The sequence below is a fragment of the Frieseomelitta varia genome, unplaced genomic scaffold (assembly GCF_011392965.1).
Source record: "Frieseomelitta varia isolate USP_RPSP 00005682 unplaced genomic scaffold, Fvar_1.2 scaffold_816, whole genome shotgun sequence".
NCBI classification, from domain to species: domain Eukaryota; kingdom Metazoa; phylum Arthropoda; class Insecta; order Hymenoptera; family Apidae; genus Frieseomelitta; species Frieseomelitta varia.
The window spans coordinates 176,964-201,037 of record NW_025110608.1 but is presented as its reverse complement, the minus strand read 5'-3'; the positions used below and the strand labels follow the sequence as shown (position 1 = coordinate 201,037).

The window sequence follows — 24,074 nt, the reverse complement described above, 5'->3', positions numbered from 1 at the left end:
AAAAATATATATTCCACTGAAAGAGACTCAATTATCAAATAAAGTATCTAGAACCATCAGAATAAGAGAAGATGAGCACCACGTACTCTAGAAAGAAGCTTCAGAAAATACTTTACAAAAAAAGAATACATTACACAATTGCTGAATAAAGTGGCAGTCACTTGGGACCACCGAGGTAACTGATCGCGCTAAACTCCTTGCAAATCGCAAATAATATGTCCTTTTCGAAATAATTACACAGCCGGATGACCGTGTCGGTTGGTACTAGGCGACTAGGAAGAAGGCACTCTCGCTCTATTATTACGCGTGGAAAATGGAGCAAAAAGACGCAGGTTACGCCTCCGGCATGCAAAACGTCTCTCCCTCTCCTCAGTTTCTCTCGCTTCCTAGGTTCGCCTTACCACTTTGCCCCACCGACGCACCGTCGATCCGTATCTGTGAATCGTAAAGTTTCTTTATCTGCGCCGTAAATACAGAAAGAAATTGACCAAGTGGCCGGCGGCCGTGTCTGACCGCCAGGGCGTTCCCCGTGCCCGAGCGACGTGCCTCAACGTCAAAGAGAGTCTCTGGAGGCCAACAGCCTCCTCCGAGGCCTCCTCTTACATAACGATTATCTATCACGCGTACATGGCTAGAGACGGGATCGAGTACCTCGCGAGCAGGTCCGGATCTATGATCGTTGATATCGAACCGTTCGTGAGCACCTATCCAATGATAAATGCACTTGAACTTTCGTACGAGATCCTTACAACGATATAACTAACAGAGACGGCGTTGCTTGCTCAAATGTTGCGTCCGTTCTTCCCCTTTGTCCTTCCGTTTTTGTGCAAATTGCTTCGAGCATGCACTGCGATTACACTTGAAAAAACCTCGACGACATTCAGAGTCTTATCACTGTTGAGATATTTCTTATCATCTTTAGACTAGGATAATATCAATGAATAGATTGCTGCTTTTAATTTGCATTGTTTTCGGAAGGTGTATGCCAAAACGATTTGTTTTGTCAATCATCGTCAGAACGATTAAATAATTATCTTCCTTTCAATCATATATTTAATGAAATTCTATTATTAATTTTCAATTTTTAGTTAATAATTTAATTTTTACTTAATAGTAATAAAAAGCTATATTGTATTAAATATTAATTTATTTTAATGTATTAAAATTTTAATATGGCAGAATAGTGAATCTAAACTTCAAATAGAAAATAGTGAAAAATAACCTTAGACAGTTTATAAGCTTATCATTAACACTATAATTACTAAAATTGTCAAAATGACCAATTTGTAATTTTTGTTGGATATTTTACAGATGTAAAACGGCATTTTTAGAGATTTAGATGGTTTTTCGTAAAAAGTATACGTAAAAGCTTCTGTACTTCATTGTATTATAAAGTTCTCTATTTTTTTTTCTTTCTTTTCACTTTAACATCTCTGATGGAAATTTTACATTAGTGTTAAGAACGTCGAGAAACAATTTTCATTTTTTAGTTCAAGGAATTCTCAAATGTTAGAGGTTCTTTGACTTCATGAAGCATGTTCCTGTTTCTTTATATGCGAAAAACAATACTGTTTTCTGATAATATTATTATTAATATAATAATAAATAATAATATTAATATTAATATATAATACAAACAATGATATTATATAATGATATTGATAATATTAAATATTAAAAATATTATTACTATAATAATAAATAATATTAATATATTAATATAATATAAATAATAATATTATATAATGATATTGATAATATTAAATATTAAAAATATTATTATTATTATAATAAATAATATTAATATATTAATATAATATAAATAATAATATTATATAATGATATTGATAATATTAAATACTAAAAATATTATTAATATAATAATAAATAATAATATTAATATTAATATATAATACAAACAATAATATTATATAATGATATTGATAATATTAAATATTAAAAATATTATTACTATAATAATAAATAATATTAATATATTAATATAATATAAATAATAATATTATATAATGATATTGATAATATTAAATATTAAAAATATTATTATTATTATAATAAATAATATTAATATATTAATATAATATAAATAATAATATTATATAATGATATTGATAATATTAAATACTAAAAATATTATTAATATAATAATAAATAATAGTATTATGTAATGAAATTCATAACATTAAATGAATCCTACAGAATGAGACTGAGAAGCAATACCGTAAATATTATTAACGTTATTATATTCAGGAATAACAATATATCGACCGATTATATCGAACGTGTATATAATATTGAACTGTATCGCAAGCGTAGCTCATCGAGAACACTTTCACTTTCGAGTAGCACATTCGAAACCCACGAAACGAAACTTTAGACATCGAACACACGACTCGGATTCCTAAGTTACGTGTTCAACTTGATCCCATCCGTAGCGTACGCCTAGACTTCCGATAGACGAGCTGCGCTGTGTGGGGCACACGCACGCTGCATACCGGTTGCGAATGCCTTTCACGACGAAGAAGAAGAAGAAGAAGAAGAAGAAGAAGAAGAAGAAGAAGAAGAAGAAGAAAAAGAGAAACAGATCTGTTTTCGATACGACGATTTTTCCATTGATCCTCAATGGTGACTCGCCGCGATCAAACGATGATTACGCGCGATTCAGTCGCGAATGCACGTTGCGAGCGCATGGAATGCAAAGGGCTTGCGTGTATTTCCAAGTCGTTTCTAGCTTCTTTTTTCAAAGACTGCTGCTTGAGGTAGTTCTTAAAGGTATTCTCGATCTGATTCTTATCGGTCGATATTTATGAAAGTCTTTATGGTTTTGAGGAAAAGGAGGAGATTATACCGTGATACTGATGGTAATACGATAAGAGTTCGATTTTGTTAGTTAGAGAAGTTTCTTTGAGAGAGAGAGAGAGAGAGAGAGAGAGAGAGAGAGAAAGAGAGAGTGTGAAAGTTGGGAGAGGTCACACGTGATAATCTGAATGTACGATGAAATTTGTTTTTGTGACGAAATGATGCAAATATCTAGTAACACCTATATTGTAGTATGTACAAGGAAGAATTAGTAATAAAATTGATATGTGACATACAATTTAGTTATTTCGTTTGTAAAAAATTGTGCACATGATGTAAGAAAAAGTCTCTTCGTGATTTCAGAATTATTTACATATACATACACTTTAGTTTCTTCGTAATGAGAATTATTACGATACATGACGTATATTTCTGTATATTTTGAAAACAAACAAACTAATCGAATCACGACTGATCATCAAAATTAACAAATTGTAAAAATTCATGTTCGACAATTCTAATTTTAATTCCTACGCGGATCTATGATTCTCGAACAAGGATCATTAATTAATCAAAATTATCCTTATCAATTTATTAAATATTAAAATATTAAATATTGATAATTTATTCAAAAATATCTGGGCTTTCATATAAAAATGTCTTTATTACTTTCATTCAAACGCTAAACGTCATTATGACTTTCCGAACATTGAAATTCGATTTACGGTAGAAAATTAATTCGGAGTATCATAAAGCGGAGGTCGAGCGTTCTTGAGTAAATAATAATTGAGTGATAAGATGAACCGACATGGGTTCCTGAATTTACATTGAGATACGCGCGCGGTGTAAATTATGGTGATGGCGAGGCCGAGGTGTTCGCGCGGCAATTTGAATATTCGAATGGGAAATTTTTTTTTCGGCGTATTTTTACTCGCGCGATGTTCGATAACGGTACGATCAATTATCCGCCATAACTTCTTGATACATCATGCCGGGGTTTCTGTTTTAAAAATTTAATATTCCCTCGGCCTGGCTGGCTATTATACAGCCGACAATAATCGTGCTTCTGTGTACGAGCCAGCACGATAATGACTTCAATTTAGCCGACGAAACTGATAACCAATGTTAAGAATCGAATGTAATTGTCTGCAAGTTCTACGAAAGATGATGAACAGCCATTTGATTAAATTAATCAATCAGAAAGCTCGGAAGAGTAGGAAGAAATTTAAACATGAACAGTCTGTATGAAAGTAGAATTTAAAACTTTTCGATTAAATTAATCAATGTAACATCGAAAGAAAATTTAAACTTGTGAATTAAATGGTCTACAGAATTTATGGAAAGCGTTTAAAAGATTTAACCAATAGGAATTATTAAATCATTACGATGAATCGACACTTACGTAAATTGTTTCTCCAAAGAATCAATTTATTTTCTTTACAGAATGTATATCTCGATGAGAATTATTATTAATTATTACCACAAACCGGCACTTTTGTAAAAAGCTAACCAAACCATTTTTTCCTATTGAAACTTGTTCCTTTAAAAATTATTTTTCTACAACCAAATCCTTCTATCAAATTTCACTTTGCTTTTTAAAGTGTCCCAATGTCCAAGAATTATTTTTCGAAACCAAACTTGTATTTAAATAACACTTTACTTTGCTCAGTCTATTAACACGAAGCTAAATCATGACATTTATTTATTTATTTATTTATTTATTTATTTATTTATTTATTTATTATTTATTTATTATTTATTTATTATTTATTTATATATTTATTTAATATTAAAAATATTTCTAAAATCAAACTCTTCCCCAAACAAAATTCTTCACAACCACGCGTTTAAATCACTGTTGGAAACCAAACTTTTTGCTACAGTGCCTCCCTTCTCTAATATCAAATACCTAGCATCAGAAATATTAATATTAATAACAAAGAACCGAAGAACGTTTTCCACAATCACGCGTTTAAATCACTAATCACACTGTACTGCCTGTAGAGCTCAACCTTCCTAGAGACAACCCCTTCTTACGAGAGATATTCCTCGAGAACGTGTTCTTAAGTCACTATCACGAGCCGCTCACTGTCACGATTGATGAATATTCGACGGTCAAAGGCGGCGTCGTCCTCGGTGATCGATTCGGAAGCGATTTTCAGCGATCCCCGTTGCAAGGAACACGCGTCGATAATCGCCGGTTTCCTGTGAACCAGGCCCAGCCAACCGTTCATTTAGACACGCGTAGGACTCGTTGCACGCGTGTACGTGCCTACGCGATCCAAGAACGTTGCACCTGGGAGGAACGAGACGGCCAGACGTTAAAAACGTGCCTACACACACACACAAACACACTCTCCACGATGTGGAATTTATCGAGAGCTGCGCGTGATTAATTAACGAATAATTAAGGCTGCGAGATGATGAACGATACTTGCAATCCGATATATATCTCTAGGCCGATTCTCTATTCTCGCCGGTATCGATTCGGCAGGGAAAAAATTCGAAAACCGAACGGATTCGTCGTGACTTGGGCGCGCAATGCGGTTATAAAGCAGAACGTTTCGTTCGCAGATCGCGTGGGTAATCTGCATTTATTCCTGGAATATTTGGAATTCTATTCTGTGCTTCGAACATTCCGAACTGGAGATTTTCTGCTTCTGATTTTTGATCGAAGTTTCTGGCTTTTGAAGCTCCTTTGTACAGTCTAAAATAGTATTGGAATTCTATAAATATATATATATATTTCTTTTTTCTTGATAGAAATTTCTTAATCTGTACTTATTTTTCATCTTTATTTGAAATTTGGAATCTATGGAATTCGAGCATGTTAATATTATAAAATTTGTTGCTTCAAGTTACTAACTTTCTTAAGCTTCTGCCTCTAAGTTCTAAAACAGATTTGACAGAAATATCTGAATTCTCTTATGAATTCTTGTGAATTCTTGTACGAATTCTCTCGTTTTTATTCTGAGATCTGAAACAGAATTCCAAATTGTCATTCACTTCAGAAGTTTTTAAATTTATATTTTCTTTTCATTTCTTATTGTAAATTATTAAGAAATTCCCATTTTCTTTCCGTTCCTATAAACAACTCCTTCACTTTCATCCTCATCAACAGAATTCTATTGTTATCTCATTACGAACCTCACTTCGACCTTATCTTTTTCACTTGCAATTAAAATTTTTACGATCGTAAATTATTTCTGGATCTCTTTACTAAAAAAAAAAAAAAAAAAAAACGTTCGTCAGAACGATATCAATTTAAATTCTTCTCTCGATTTTTGTACAACAATATACGCTCATAACCATCTAATATAAAATATAGCCAGCTAAGTTTATTTTAGTGATGACTGCAAGAAACTAGTCGAGAGAATTGCAACAGGATTAAGACTGAAACAAATAATCTAAAAGGAATGCACAAGGGTGACTATAAAATTCAATAAACATTACATTGATCCCGGTTTATCGTCTAGCGTGTACTATACTATTGATGAGCTATTAGTCAGTTTTCATTCATTAGAAACGAATAGACCATTCACTGATAAGGACGCAATCGTTTTATTGATTAATAATGCCGGTTTCCATTAGCAGCGCAAGGCAAGATCGTAAACAAATCAATATGATAATTTGCCTGATAATTATTATGATAATGAACGCACTTAAATCAGTTAGTTTGATGATAATCAAGGCTGTGATATAGTCTTTCTATCGATACATCTGTTTCTTTATTTTTTTTTCCTTTTCCTTTTTTTTTTTCTTTTCATTGTCGAGGTCTGCAAAAATCATTTGTCAAACAGACTATAAAATGTGAAAAACACAATGAAGTGATCAAGTATAAAAGAAGTCGATGAATATAAATTTATACTACTGTGTTGTAGAATTTTTGCTGTCTACACACACCTTTCCATTCGGGACGAATACATTTCTATCGATTCAGATTATTATTAATCTGATATGTCGTATCACAATGTTGTATTAATTAAAACAGTTTTGAAACACTGTTATGCTATAAGATCATTTAGTTATGCCACTTACGATTAAAATGTACGTAAAATGTACGATACTTTTAAATCAAGTGATTTGCTGTTTTATTTGAAATCTTTTGAAAATAATCGATCCAATTTCAACTAGCGAACCAAAATTAGTTCTTTTAATAATGATATTTTTAAAATAATAATATAATAATAATAATAATAAAATAATAAAAATAATAATATTAATAATAATAATAATAAAATAATAAAAATAATAATATTAATAATAATAATAATAATAAAATAATAAAAATAATAATATTAATAATAATAATAATAAAATAATAAAAATAATAATATTAATAATAATAATAATAATAAAATAATAAAAATAATAATATTAATAATAATAATAATAAAATAATAAAAATAATAATATTAATAATACTAAAATAATAATAATAATAATAAAAATAATATTAATAATACTAAAATAATAATAATAATAAAATAATAATATTAATACTCCTAAAATAATAATAATAATAATACTCCCATTATTATTAATAAATATCTACTTTTCATCCGTATTTCAAACAAAATTTCCTTCACTTCTGACACCAATGTCTATTATTAATAAATTACTTATTTTCTATTTGTTTCAAGCAAAATTTCCTTCACTTCTGACACGTAACTGTCAATAGTATGACCGCTATCATAAATAATAGAAGCGTTACTATAAACCCGAGACTCTTTACTCAGAAGTCAATTAGACGTCACGAAGAAATCGATGAATCACGAATTACCTGTATCGATTTAATTCGTGTCGATTCAAATGCACATGCATTGACGCGATGTGGCACGATCGTAAGTACAGATCGTTGTCTAGAGGGCGAATTCAATGGTGCCTCTATTGTAAAAGGCGGTGTATTATTTTATACACTGACACAGTCTAAATCGTGACTACTTGACCCACGGGCTAGGGCAGCCTGGCAATTCATCGTGACAGATTTATCGCCTTTACCGCTACAAGAAGGCCAGCAACCAATCAACGCCGAGATCCTGCTCTAATTGATTAGCAACAAATTATCGTGTACCGCGACGAGATATATTTACGCGTGGGCTACGTTGAGAGGAAAAAAAAAAAACAAGAAAAAAAAGTACCTACTGGCTCTCCCTTCACTGCGTTTCACACCTCTGTGAAAACGACCTACAGATTTCATCAATATTCCGCGACGTTCTCTCCGCCGTCTTTTCAGTAGAATTATCCTCTACGTGGTAAGACGAACAAATATAGTCGCAATGGAAAAGTATGGGCATTATTTTCTAAAAAATAAATTATTATTATATATAATTATTATATATTATTTTTTTATATTATACATAATTATTATATATTATATTTTTCATATATCATATATAATTATTATATATTATTTTTTTATATTATATATAATTATTTAGAAATTATATAAAAAATTATTTTTATACATTGTATTTATATTTTTCTAAATTTACGATTCTAGACAGTGATCTTTAAAATTACAACGCGTCCTTTTAAATTAAGAAAATTTAATCATCGAATTAGTAATTTATAGTAATTAGTAATTTATAAAATTCGCAACGTATCTTTTCACATTGTGAAAATTTATCATTGAACTGGCTAGTTCTAGTCGATAATTTTTTAAATTATGACGCGTCGTTTTTCCCTTCTCGATGCCTCGCTGTGTTAAGCATAAACTACGTTATTAATTTTAAATAAATTTTAGTAATTTCAAGGAAGAAGAGAAAAGGATGATAAAAGAAGGAGGAGAACAAGATAACCAAAAAAAAAAAAAAAAAGAGAAGATTACTAAAATCTAAAATCTAAATTCAAGTTTCATTCAAGATCAAGATTATTCAATGTCAATTGGATTTATATAAAATATTACTAAAACATCAATGAAACGTATCTCAACTCTAAGTAAATTGCAGCGACTTTCGACGAGCACATCGATTTTTTGTAATAAAAAAAAAAAAAAAATAAGGTTAATTAACAAGAGAAGGCGCACCTTGAAATATTGTCTGAGGGAAGACGTTTCATCGAATAAAAGTTTACGTAGGCTATTATTGAAAAGAAGCGGAGGTGGAGGTGATTTATGAGAGACGCCTCAGGGGATTGTTAAGGGGATTTCAGAGCGAAAGTGTTGTTTTAAATTTCGCGATTGTTGACAGCGAACAGTGTACTATGTCTCTGAAAATATTTTACAAAGTTGCACACGTGCTCGCATTATTTTCACGGTTTAATAGGGACGGATGAAGCAACCGATATAAATCAATTACGTCATTAACAAAAGGTTGGCTACTAATAGATCGTCTGTTATAGCTCGATTGTCATTTATAGATGAATTGACATACAGCTAAAAGCGTATATCGGGGAAAAAAAAAATCCATAGACCTCTTCGCATTTTACAAATTAAAATTTTACGTACGCTCAATTAATTTTCTGATTTCAAAGAAGTTGCAATTCTATTTAAAAAAAATTGAAACTTTGCAAGATCTAGAAACTTCCTTTTCGAAACATTGACGTCAGATTTCGAGATTTGTTATGTTATTTTTACGCGAGTTGTCGAACCTTACATTCGCCACTCGTGAAATACACGCTGTCGACTTTCCACTATCTCAGTTGTTACTAGAATTATTAACCTCGAGTGAACGATCCACGTTTTTATAAGATGACAAATAAAATTCACGAAACAATGTAATACTTATAATCTTATCGATGTTTGTACACTCCGATACTCTATGAGATCACATTATCATTTTCAATAAGGATTAACGAACTGATACGAAAACAGAAAGAAATTGCGAGGCGATAGAAACGAGTATTAAAAATTTATGTACAAGTAATGTGCTTAGTAAAAGTAAGATTCTTGCAAATTATTCAGTAATACGACGTTAAATTTCTACTCCAGTTATTAATTTTATTTTCAATGGCAACAAATTATCCACAGGAAAGATTATTAAAAAAAATCATATTAATAAAATCTCCAACAGCTCATTATCATTTTCATTGATTTTATATCCAGTTTAATGTAATTGCAAACAAATTACTCAGAAAGTGTTATCAGAAATCATTATAATAAATTTTCAATGGTCCATTACCGTCTACATCAATTATTAATTTTATTTCTATAATTGCATTAAATAAATTATCCATGGGAAATATTAATAAACTCCCAATGATCCATTATCATTTTTCTATACAATTGTTAATTCTGTTTTTCTGATATCGTATTAAGTACAATTAATATATTTAGTTATAAGTTATCTATAAAAAAAAAACAATAAACTCCATTTATTAGTTTTATTCCTATAATGGAACAAATTAATGGATATTCTGGAAAATGGAATTGTATTCAATCGTATTCGAAATTCTCCATGAAAAATCTGAACAAAGAACACAATAAACTTTCACCATACGATTAACCAGCTCAGTCGCTTAATCTCGTATCCAAGTATCAATTTCTCTTTCTTCGCGAATGGTAAACGTACGAAGGAAAAGATTTACAGTGAAAATGTTGGTATTGTTCCAGGCGAGATCGTATTGTCCCGTGCAGTTGCTTAATCGGCCGTTGATCGAAAACTAATTGCACGACACGCCGATAAACTGCAACTTGGGTTATCGCACCACGACCACGCAATTATTTCTTTTCACCTCGAGAAACATTCCATCGGCGATGCATCACCGATCGTGTCAATAACCTTTCTTTTATCTCCTCATGTTCCGATTACCCGCCATTAGTCAGTTGCATATCTATCTAAACTAACAGCAAGCACAACTCAGCCTTCTACTTCTGCAAATCTTCATTCACGTCTGGTGGATTCGAGCACATCTGCAGAAGTCACTTCTCACGAAACTACTATACGTACCGAAGAAAAATAATTTTTTATTTCGGTATTGTTCCAAGATTCGATTGTGACGTGATTCTTGATTTAAAAAACATAGTATTTAAGAAATATTAATTTCTGTCTCCGTAAAAAAGATATCGCAGAATTATATTATATTAAGAATTATAATATAATATAAAGAATATAAATAATATAATATAATAAAAAATATAATAAAAATATAATAAAAATATAATAAAAATATAATATAATAAAAAATATAATAAAAATATAATATAATAAAAAATATAATAAAAATATAATATAGTAAAAAATATAATAAAAAATATAATATAATAAAAACTATAATAAAAAATACAATATAATAAAAACTATAATAAAAAATATAATATACAAAATATAATTATAATATAAAAATATCGCAGAATTATATTATATATCGCAGAAATTAAAAGAGCTGAGTTTCGATTAATATGTGATTTAGAACTTAAATTAGGAACAGACGATCGTTTTGGTACAATTTTGATCGGTCAATTTTCAAATTTATTTAAATTGAAAACCGTAGGAGAATAAATCAATGGGTATCAGTAGATATATACTGATATACTTATATCATTTATTGTTTCCAGAAAATTTCACGCTTCACAGTCGCTTATTGAGATATCCTCGTGTCATTAACGATAATCGATTTAAACCACAAAAATTCTTATCAATCGTTCGACATTTTTACTCGACATATACGCATATTGTATATTGTGTACAAGTGAAACAGACTGTACGTAGATGAATATTCAATTACTCTAATTTCAAGACGCAATAACTTTATCTGGCGATACATCAGAGATATCAGATAAAGATTGTCGCGGCTTACGTCTTACGATTCCACATATAATGTTACATGTCTGTCGCTCTGAAGATACTATAGTATATCTCCAAGATTACCGAGCAATCCAGAATTTTCGTACACCTACTGACAAACATTTTCTTCTCTCTTATGCTTCCGAAAGCTGCCGCACGCGACGTTACATATTTAAAAAAAAAAGAGACTGATGAAATAGAGGAAACTTGCAGGAAGGAAATTACGAAATTTCGCGTGTCTAATCGCCTAATTCTCAAAGAAACTGAGGAACTTTCGTTCTTGTGAAACGACGTTTCGAAAATGACGAGAGAAAGAAAGTTTTAATAGGGGTTAAATCCCATGATACAAAAACGATCGATGATTGATCCTTGAAATTAAATTATTGTAATTCGTAGGTTTATGCAAAGTTCAAAATTTTGGAGAGAAATAAAATAAAATAGATATAATTCCTGAATTAATGTCAACCTCTGTTTTATCTTTGTAAATAAATGAAATTATGATAAATATAAGTATAGAAGAAAATGATTATCATCGCGAGATAGAGATGCTAAATATGAAAAGAAAATGTAATAAAGATGTACATTTTTCCGTAAGGTAATTGACTCTAAGATAAAATGTCTGATAAAGTGAAATTTTTATCTGAATGTTTTTTTATCCGAAACGAGATGAGTCATGGGGTTGCATTTCCTATTTGATTGAGGTGAGAAGGAAGTGGCATGAGAAGAAGTTGGATGACGCAGCGAGAATCATCTTCTCGTGACTTTTACCATAATGTATCTACAAGATGCCTTGTTTTTTTTTTCAAAGTTTCTTTGTTACAATATTGCAGCAAATTTTTATGGATATTAAGGAATTAAAAATAATTGATAAAGGAAATTAAATTTTATGAAATTTATTTAGTAAAATTATTTAGTTAACACTAAAACTACCTAAATTGATCAAAATGGCTAATTTATAATTTTTTTATGGAAACTTCACATATTTACAGCAGTATATTTTATACTCGAGTGACTTTTGATAAAATATATTGATAGAAGTTTGTATCCTTTATATATTGAATTATTAACTTTTTCCTGTACCTTCTTCGCTATAAATATTATACTTTTTCTACTGTTAAATAAATAATAAATCATTGCGATAATGTTATGAATTTTTTATCTATTTTTCAAAGATATAAAAAACATAGAAAGAACGAGCAAATCTATAAAATTCTATTGTACGTAAAATTTTATCGAACTTTCCTATCACGTCGCTGCTCTTAAAACTTTGCGCTTCTCAGCTTACGATCAAACAAAATACACGGTCTCGTTTCAATTACGCTACATACAGCGTACATTGAAAGCAAAATGATGGATCAAGTCACCAGCCAGGAAACGATTTCCTAACTGAGTTATCAAATATTTCATTTTTTACGTACAGTCTAATGTCTATTTTAACATTTAACGACGCATTTCGTTCGCGTTTTTTTCTCTTTTATTGCGAAAAGAAGATCGAAAGGAAGCGAGACGACGATTTATCGGCACGTTTGAATATTCATTCGACGCGTCTTGAAAATATCGTAATGCGAGGCCTCGATGGTGGTCGGGAGTCGATTCGTTGCCAAGAATAAATAAAGTCGCGACTTATATTTAGCCAAGATGGAAGTTGTGACGCTACAAGAGATCGTTTTATATTCAAGGGACACGTGAAGATCGTAAAAATCAATTAAGACGCGACAGAATGCCAATAAAGGTCTCGTCGGGTGGTACGCATCAGGCTGCGTTCGATATTTCGTGACACACACACACACACACACACACACACACACACACACACACACAAAAGGCACAATGGCAATTTAACCCTTCGCTCGGCGATGGTAATTTAATGAACTTCATGCTTCGTTGCTCTTACTAGCCGTGCAATAGAATTATTTGCATTAATAATTGCATAATTGTGAATGTTAATTAAAATTTTATGACACGAACTTTCGGCGAGAGATGGATATGCAATTTTAGGGGAATAATTTACAAAGTTATGTTCCTCCTTTTTTACGACACGGCGTCGTCCACGTTTACTTTGACATGGTAATTTGATGAATTTCACGGTTCGTTATTAACTGTGAAACGGAACTTTTGAATTCGACTTTGTGCTCGATGGCTGTGGCGCGAACTTTCAACAAAAAGTGGTCACAGTGGTATTTCAGAAAAATAAATTGCAAGTAATAATTTGCAAAGTTCCGTTCGATGAAGAATTTATAGATTTATTATACATCCGTTCGATGTTTCGTGATAGACTGAGCACGATGGTAAATTACTTTCACTTTGTGATAGTAATTTAATGAATTTCATGCTTCACCAGCTTCGCTGTAGCGGAACTTGCGACTCGATTATGTTGATAGCATTAAATTCTACGATACCAACTTTTCGTAAAACTGTAGACACTAGACATTAGAAAACTAGTTTACAAAGTTACTTTTTCAATAATTTGATCATTTAATTTTCAACAATTGCATTTCTAAGGAAGTTAAGATTTCAATGAATATTACACAAATATACATTGTACTTTCAATGAATTTTATACACTGTAAGAAATTAAAAATACGTTCATCATTTGCTCAATAATAATCTTTGAACCTCTAACAGGTAATTATTTTATATTATAATTTTTTATATTATATATTTATTTTTATTTTATATTATAATATTTTTTATATTATAATTATTTCATCTTGCATTATATATATATATATATAATAAATAATTACTTGTTAGAGGTTCAAAGATTATTATTGAGCAAATGACAAACGTATTTTTTTACAACGTTCCTCGTTCAATATTGAGCTTTTAGAATTTCATTTTCATAGTGGTTCGAAGAGTTAATGAAATTCTATTTAACGCGTTAAGGATGTCAAACAAAGAGACAAAAGTACGTGGATGGCGCGCGGAGTGATAGAAAAATTCAAATGTAATTGAACTGCTGTTCAATTCGCGGGATTCTTTCATCTCTCGTGGACAAAAACGGGACGACATTTTACCGGGCATAATATATCTCTCTTGATCTCCTTTGGCAGTGAATGCAAAACGGATACGTATATAGCGGCACGTGCATTCTAAAATGCGCTCCGCCGTCGCGCCGTGTACAAACTTGATTCAATATACGGCGGGCGTGCGTGGTATTCGTACACAACCATTGAGAAACTGTCAATTTTTTTAATAGTACAGCTACCTAACAGCCCTATTGCAAGTTACGTCTATGTGGTGACAAATGGCCGTTTAAAACACATACCAAACATACCCTCCTCCCACTGAATGTGATATGCTAATTTTGCCTATTTTTAGCCCTCCATTGGAAATTCAAAGTCTTTTCAAAGGAGCGATGAATACGAAAAACGAGGGAATTAACTGCCTGTTGCTTATAACAAAAATTTCCTATCCTTTGGAAACATAAAAATTTAAAGACTTAAAATTTAAAATATAAGTTATTCAAACTTGTATTTTAACAACAAAAGTTATAGTGTAACTTTTAATATAAGTTATCACTAAAATATAAATTATATATAAATGTATAAATGTATAAATCTGTAAATCTGTAAATCTGTAAATCTGTAAATCTGTAAATCTGTAAATCTGTAAATCTGTAAATCTGTAAATCTGTAAATCTATAAATCTATAAATCTATAATCTATAAATCTATAAATCTATTAATATATAAATATATAAATGTATAAATATGTAAATATATAAATCTATAAATCTATAAATGTATAAATATATAAATCTATAAATGTATAAATATATAAATATACAAATTTAATTAAATACAAGTTATTTAAACTTAAAATTTTGATTCTAGTTTTATCGTAGTAAATTTACTCGGTTAACTATGTAACATTTGACATTAGGTAGGCAGTTGTATTTAAAGTCTGATTACGTTTATAGATAGAATAAATATTATTCGTTCTACAAATTCTAATCCTAGCTAGCTCTATATATAAACACGTGTGTTCATTCTACATTCTGTAAGTATATAATGAGTCTTATGTAACATATTCTACATTGTACATACGTTCTACGTTGCTCTACATATAAATATAGTAAATCTTATGTAATGTAACGCAGAATCCTACACTGTTATATTTACTTTGCTCAAAATTGAAATTAAACACAATTTAATATAAAAATTGAACACGTAAGAATGTTCAGAGTTCCAGCTAAACGTACAGAATCGTATCTTTTGCAGAATTACGCTAAACTGATAAAGCTCAAAGAAACCCAGAGCACGGGCATCTTTCATTCGAATTTTATCGAATTAAAGATTAGCCGATTAATTCTACGAATACTAAAAATACCGAGATATTTCAAGATAACAGAGTAGAGATAGCCATCTGTCTACGATTATTTTTCCTAATATGCCAAAGCGAATGTGGCTTGAAATAATTTTTATTCTCTATCCTGAACCTTCGGTGAATTGCGAAGCAAACGCGATTTCGAATAAAATCCGTGGAAAAACGCGCGAACGTCTGCGATTGTTTCGACAAATGGAAAGAGAACTTTCGCAAGTTCGTGTCGTTTCGTCGATAAACACGGTACGCGTTCAATCAACTTTCCACGTGTACACGACACGGTGGAGGAAGAAGAAGAAGAAGAGATCAAAGTCTTATCTCTGTAAATAGAAAGGCAAATTAGCAAAGCGACGATCCTGTAAATTTAGACGCTGCTTTAGAAGTTGGCGTGCCTCGGATGAGAGAACACGGAAGTGCGAATTCTATCAATGTGACACGAACGACCGTTGAATACCCGCGGAATGCTAGTGAAGATAACGAAGCGCTTGGATTAGATTCGCGGATGCCTACTACGAAGGTAGAATTTTTGCAAAACGCGGATATAACCGTAAATCGACGAACAACGAACAGATAGAATAGACAGGAGCGCAATGCTGTTCTGTGAATGCTGCATCACACTCGGCAGGTACCGAGAAACTACCGTTTCTAAGACGGCAAACAGTCTGCCATTATTTTTTGCAAATGCGAGGGCAAACAACCAATAATCTCTTTCGCAAACTGACTAACTGACTGGCCTACGTTAACATGACGTTTCGAGTTATATTTACGTTTCCTGCTGTTGCAGGATTCTTTAATCGTGGAGATATCGAAGATACGATTGATTCTGAAACATTTTTCGAAATAATTACGTTCAACTGTAGTATATGAATAGTTTGTGCTAAAAAGAACACAAATGTATAATGTAATTTTGTCGCTAGATTCTATAGTTGCCACATCATTAAGAGTGTGCTATTTCCGAGAACAAGACAAAGGACATAGTTGGCAATTATTTTTATTAAAACAGAGATAAATTATTGTCTGTTGGTAGTAAAATTGAAGAACCTAATTTGTTGTATTTAGATAAAGAAACTGAGAACCTGAGAATCTGAGAATGTAAGGACTTGAAAATTTAAGAATCTAAAAATCTAAGAATCTGAGAGCATAAGAGACTAAGGATCTACAAACTTAAGAATCTAAAAATTTAATCTGAGAATCTGAAATCCCAAAAATCTGAGAATCTAAGAACCCAAATCTAAGAATCTAAAAATCTAAGAACCCAAGAATCTGAGAGCATAAGAGACTAAAGATCTATAAACTTAAGAATCTAAAAATCTAAGAATCTAAGAATCTGAAATCCCAAAAATCTGAGAATCTAAGAACCCAAATCTAAGAACCTAAAAATCTAAGAACCCAAGAATCCGAGAAAAACCTAAAAACTTAAGAGTTTACAAACTTAAAAACCTAAAAATCTAAAAGTCTGAGAACCCAAGAATCCGAGAATTTAAAAACCTAAGGATCTATAAACTTAAAAACTTAAAAAAAAATCCAAGAACTTAAGAATCTAAAAATCTAAAACCCAAGAAACTGAAGGCCTAAGAAGCTAAGAATCTACAAACTTAAAAACCTGAGAACTTAGAAATCCAAGAAAATCTAATTTTAAATATCTCCTGACTCAAATTTGCCCAAAGAATCAATTAAAAAGTCATATTAAATATACAATATAAACATAAGCGCGTGCATATTCCAGGAAGACAAATATCCAATGATTATTTCAGCAAATGCGAAGACAAACGCTCTTTCAGCGATTATTTTTACGGATTCGAGTGATGCAAGTCGACGAATGTCAAACAGAGAGGCGGAAGTGCAACGAGTTTCATCGGTGTGAATGCCAACCGTGCTGTTCTTAAGACAGCAGAGAAAGTCGGTGATAAGTTCTGCCACTGGGTTATTTTTAAATTCTAGCACCTGGATAAAATCGTTGTAACACCGAATACCGATCAACGAATTAATCAAACCTGGGTTCATTTCGTTGGTTTCTTCAGGTTCACCATTTACATGAGATTTTGTGTGTAGGTATCAAATTCTAGCCACCACATCAACACTATCGTTTAAAAGTATAATATTTTGATTGTGAAATATTTATTTCTATGTGCAATTACTGTAATTTTCTGTTATTCTATTATTATTCTATTATTATTTATTATTATTATAATATTTAATATTATTTAATATTATTATTATTCTGTTATTCTATTTATTATTTATTATTATTATTATAATTATTTATTAATTTTATATTGCTATTATTATTTATAAAATTAATGTAACTAACTCTCTGCAATTTTTATTACTTCTGAAGAAACTTTTAATATTTGATTTAGAAATTGATTGTGTACATATAATTGTAAAGTGTAACTTATATTTTTCAAAAGCCTATAAAAATACAATAAAAAAAATTTACGTAGAAATAAACAACTCAGATTGTTAATCATTCCTCACTTTTTTAATTTAATTTACACTAGTATAAAATTGTTACAATGGTAAAAAGAATTAATACCTACGATAAAAAGATAAATAGTTAAACTTGAAAAACTTTTTATTAACTGTTTAGTAAATAAACTGAATTTCTATTATTACAATTGTTCTATAACCTACTCTCAGGTATAGATATTCAATTTTATACCGTGATCTTACACATTTTATGTGAAAAGTGTGTCAAATCGACGCACAAGACACGGATGAGGATTAATGGATTCAACTTAGACTAAACAATTTCATAAGCCACTTCCTTTTAACGTCTCAATAACCCGGCCACAAAGCCACGTGAACACCCGAACAATATTCTCAATTTATCACGAACATTGTTGTAACACGGCAAATTCAAATTGTCTGAACTTTCTCTTCCCGTTTCACGTCGAGCACTTATCGATCAGGTTTATACAGATAGACGTCTGTCAAGTCGTAAGTAAATTCACCCGAACGAGCTTGTCTGTTAGCAAGTTTGAATACACAGTTCTGTTTAGTCGATCGCTGATTTCTATAGGGCCAACTTTGATACGGCGAATGTTCAACATCGACCGGATGAAGAAAGTAACGTCAGTCGAGCAACAAGGAGTATTATAAATTCTTTCCCATTTCTTGCAAATTCATCGCTGTTTATAGCATTAACGATGAACAATGGATCACCATTCCCCGTTACTATCTAATAACTGAATCAAAGAAAATTTGAAGAAATAAGTATAGTAACAAGTAAAGGATATAAAGAATTTTTACCCTATTTAACCTAGCCTACTTTTATTATTACATTATATCATTATGTTAATACAAAACTTCCTCGTATCATTATGTTAATTTTATTAATACAAAACTTCCTCGTTCTCCTAGAAATCAGAAGAAAACCGAGCATTCCTACACACACATGTTACAATGTTGTTTGTCACACGAACTATAATTATACAATTATTCTGTCATTTGAACAAGTTGTCGTCCCCTGATCCCTTGATCTAAATATCGACAGAAACTCCCCAAGCAAGTCGTCATATTTCTCTTTCTTAGATGTTTCCATGAAAACTCTGGAAGATGGGCTTTCTGATTGACCTTTTTCTATGAAGAAAGAAGAAAATAAAATGACAGAAAATATGTTGTACTCTTAGCTGTTGATAATCAAACGGTCGTCATAAAAATCTTGTTATACATTGATTGAGATAAATAGTTATTGTTATAGTTTCTTGTTAAATCTGGTAATATATTTATTTAGGTATGTAGATGTACATACATACATGTCCATCTATTGGGAAAAAACACAATTACTTTTTGGCCAACCCAATATTGTTATACATTAACTAAAATAAATATAAATAGTTATTATTATTATAGTTTCTTGTTAAATCTGGTAATATATTTATTTAGGTATGTAGATGTACATTATATGTCCTTCTATTGAGAAAAAACGCATTTACCTTTTTGGTCAACCCAATATTGTTATATAATACATTAACTAAAATAAATATTAATAGTTATTATTATAGTTTCTTGTTAAATCTAGTAATATATATATATTTAGAGGAGTAAACCTCTGTGTAGGTATACATACATGTTCGTCTATTGGGAAGAAACACAATTACTTTTTGGCCAACCCAATATTGTTATATAATACACTAACTAAAATAAATATTAATAGTTATTATTATAGTTTCTTGTTAAATCTGGTAATATATATATATATTACCAGGAGTAAACCTCTGTGTAGGTATACATACATGTTCGTCTATTGGGAAAAAAGACAATTACTTCTTGGCCAACCCAATATTGTTATACATTAATTAAAATAAATAGTTACTATTACAATTTCTTGTTAAATTTGATAATATATTTATTTAAAGGAGTAAACCTCTGTGTAGGTGTGCATACATGTCCGTCTATTGGGAAAAACACAATTACCAACCCAACAAATAAATACAAACAAGTATCGTAATTACAACTTTCTCTCTCTCTCTTTCTCTCTCGTTTCTACGATCGTCAGAAACCTCGACGAAACACGTAAATAACCGATCGTTTCATTGTTAACTTCTGTCCGTATACAGACTATCGATTCTACAATTTCGCGTGCGCGACGCGTCATTCGAGCTCTTCCGCTAAATTAATAAAACGCAATCGAGCACCGTTCCCCACCTTCATTTGCATCTCGTCCGTGGCAACCTGTTTCGCGCGGCCAAGACTGCGAGGAGGAGAAAAGAGAGGAGACCGTGGAGGAAGTATCGACGACGAGCGACTGGCGAACCTGTCCCGCCAATTGCCAGACGAGCTGAAAAGGGGAGAAACGAGAAGGGAACTCTCGTCGCGGCACCACGCATTCTTACGCGTATTACCGTTTCAATGATAAACAGGTATCGGTTACCGAGTCGGTTCGTAGACGATTACGAGCGAGTCTTGGCTGGTCTAGCTCTCACGCGACGATCCTCTGTAACGAGGATTAATATCCTTCTCTATTTAGCCCCTTGCGACTAAGAGACTTACGAGCGGTAGATGTAATCGTCCTGGACCGGTGAGGAGAGGAGGGGGAGAAAGAAACGGCGATGAGAAAATTTATACCGCACAGCCCACCGGATAAATCTTCCGTGCCACCAACGAATCTTGACGGAGTAACCGCGGCAGATATCATTTGGATTAATGGCAAATGATCCTGCGACCCGCGACACTGGATCTCCTTCGAGCGACGCCACTCGACTGCCGAAGGAACACCGATAACGATACGACGAACAAGTCAAGTGCGAGTACGGAAATACGTTTTCGATTGAATTTTGATTTTACACTTGCGGCTTCGACGAACTCTTATTGGCTCGTGAATCTGTTTTAGAAATCGAAATTATTCAGACGGATTTTTAAAAATGTTTCTTTGCTCGAATTGATATATTATATGTATTTATATATTATTCTATATTATATATATTTATATATTATTATAGATTGTATATGTTCATGTATTTATATGATTATATAGATTATATATTTATATATTATTATAGACTATATATATGTTCATGTATTTATATGATTATATAGATTATATATTTATATATTATTATAGATTATATATGTTCATGTATTTATATGATTATATAGATTATATATTTATATATTATCATAGAAGAAATATTTATTTTCGTGAGAGTGTCAGAACACTTTTAAATAGTGTTCCTAATAGTGGAACAGATATATTAGAATCTGTATAATAAAAGTTTCACGGAAACAAATTATTTCAGGAAATTTAATTAAAAATCTATTTTTAGATTACTGATAATAAGTACTATTCGTTGAATAGTGCTCAGTGCCGGTATTTGCTGTAATACTCAGTGCCAGTATTTGCTGTAATACTCAGTGCTAAATATTGTTATCTCTTTTTTAACATCGATGAATAAGTTATTTGTTCCTTCGTCAGAAAATTTTTTATTTTCATATTTCATAAGTTTTATTATTCTGTCTGGAATTTTTATTTATTTAAGAACATTTGTTTATCTATTCTCATCGGGACTTGGAATGTAAGAACATTTTACTATGACCTATGTTTCAAATAGAATTTTAACTTTTTCGATCCTTAGTCTATTTCTTTGATTGAAATTTTGTAAGAAAAAGTAATGAGGTCTTGAATGATAAGAAATATTATGAATAGTTTTTGATCTTGAGATTCGAGAGACCATTTAGAAATTTTTTGGAGGATCTGATATTCTGATTATTGATTTTGATTATTGAGAATTTTTAAATTTTCAGTTTTCTCAATATTATTTTTGATTTGAGACTTTACGTTATACATATCATTATACATATCTTTATTATTATTTATCATGCTCTGAGTGATTTCGTAGCAACTATTAATTTTAGAGAAAAGAGAATATTCATTAGTGTAAAAAATCATAAAACAAACGTCAAAATTTCAAAATTTAGTTAATAATAAATATATTATTTAGAAAGTAGGACATTTGAAATTTTGAAGGAGAGAAGAGTAAAAAAACTTTCGATAGTTTCTTCAATATTAAAAAATTCAATATTAAAACTATTAATAAACAATTGTTTAAAAACTGTTTAAAATATTACGGAAACGCTGGTTAAGTAAATATTTCTAAAAAAAATTACTTTAAAAATCGATATACACTCTGGCTCAAAAATCTGAGAACTTTCTATATTTTCAATATCCAATATAAAATTTTTTAATCGCATTTCATTATTGCACATTTTATATTGTATTTGATATAATGCTCTATACTTTGACATTACACATTGTATTTTACAATTATTAACGTATTGTGCTTCATAATTATTAACTTAACAAGTATATTACTATCTGTTGTTTCATTTTACTACAATTTAATTTGAAACAAGAAATATACAACACTTATCCTAAGACTTTCGAGCGAGAACAAAATGAGTAGTAATTCAAAAAATAAATAAAAAAAAAAACAAACTAGCAAATATAAAGAATAGTAATTCAACAGTCGTAATTTACGTAAATCAGTTACACGGTGACTTATCGAAACACACTGACAAGCCGCACGCGAGTAACGAGACAGTAAAAAGTTGCGCGCAAGAAAGTACGATACGAATCTGCATTCACTACAATTTAGCAAGGAGGCGAGCTCGCGGGTAATACTTATCATTTATTCGAAACAAGCAATTTACGTACGTGTGCATGTGCGCATAGTTGGCACATACGTGCACGAGCTACCGCGAGTATACGAAGGATCACAGCCCGGCTTCAAGGATTTACGCGCAAACGAAAATTTATTATTTCAAAAACCAGTTGATCGTGTTACGGAATTACTCGCGCGCCCTAAATGAAAGCCCAGGTGAGATTTGCACAATGTACGAGACAACGTCGTATTAATCATCTGGGAAAATAGCGTAGCCATTTGTCGAAGGGTGAACGATTCCATCAGCCGTGGTATGCGCTCAATTTGCTGTGTGCGAATTTCAATTCCTCGTTTCTTTCGAGCGATTCTCATTTGCTCAATGATAGGAGAAAATTTCTCATATGGATAGACTGACTTAATCTTTTCTTATACGATTGGCAAAGCTATCGTTCGTAGACTTTACTGCTGCGAAAATTAATCGTGGAAGATGTTTGTTCATAATAGTAGTATTCACTTTCATAAGAGTTAAATGAAATATATGTGAAACGCTGAATTTAGGAAAATGTAGTTTGTCAAGTTGCTCGTGACTCGTCGCCATTGCATTGTCGAGACTATTTTCGATCGATAGCATACGACGAAATGTCAGAGCACAGAAAAAAATGCACATTACAATTAGAAATATAAAATTTTATAAGAAATATAAAGTTGTAATATGCGTGTGATGATGCAAAGCAAATCGATTCTAAAATAAATACAAATAAAAATATACTATTAATATCTTAATATCACAAATTATACTATTAATATCACTTCCTACCAGGACTTGAATTTAACTGTAAACTTTCATAAATATAAATTATTTAGTAAACTTTTAACTTCTAAATTATTTCTTTTTCTGTTTGAAATTAACTTTCACATTAAAATTTTAATTCTGTTATAAAAGCTCAATTTTAACAGTTATTTTGTATTTGATTAATAAAGGTTCTAAAGGGACATTTATTTCTTAATAGATATTTCAAAGTAAAATATAAAAATTTATACACTTTTTCACTTGTAATTAGCATTATTTAAGGAACTGAAAACAGGATAAATATAGATGAGTA

General features: G+C 30.9%; 1 protein-coding gene across 4 annotated transcripts in view; it reads right to left on the bottom strand.

Annotated features, from left to right (window-relative positions):
• The window catches only part of LOC122536218 (glycogen-binding subunit 76A), an 85,873-nt gene that overhangs the window by 13,154 nt on the left and 48,645 nt on the right, over positions 1–24,074 (bottom strand). Inside the window, exon 2 of one of the 4 annotated variants that reach the window (XM_043668398.1) lies at positions 19,305–19,450. The exons of the other annotated variants lie outside the window; for them this stretch is intronic. Within the exon in view, the coding sequence (XP_043524333.1) occupies positions 19,305–19,412 (108 nt within the window). The 5' untranslated portion in view covers positions 19,413–19,450. The remainder of the gene's footprint in view (positions 1–19,304; positions 19,451–24,074) is intronic. 4 annotated transcript variants of the gene reach the window in all.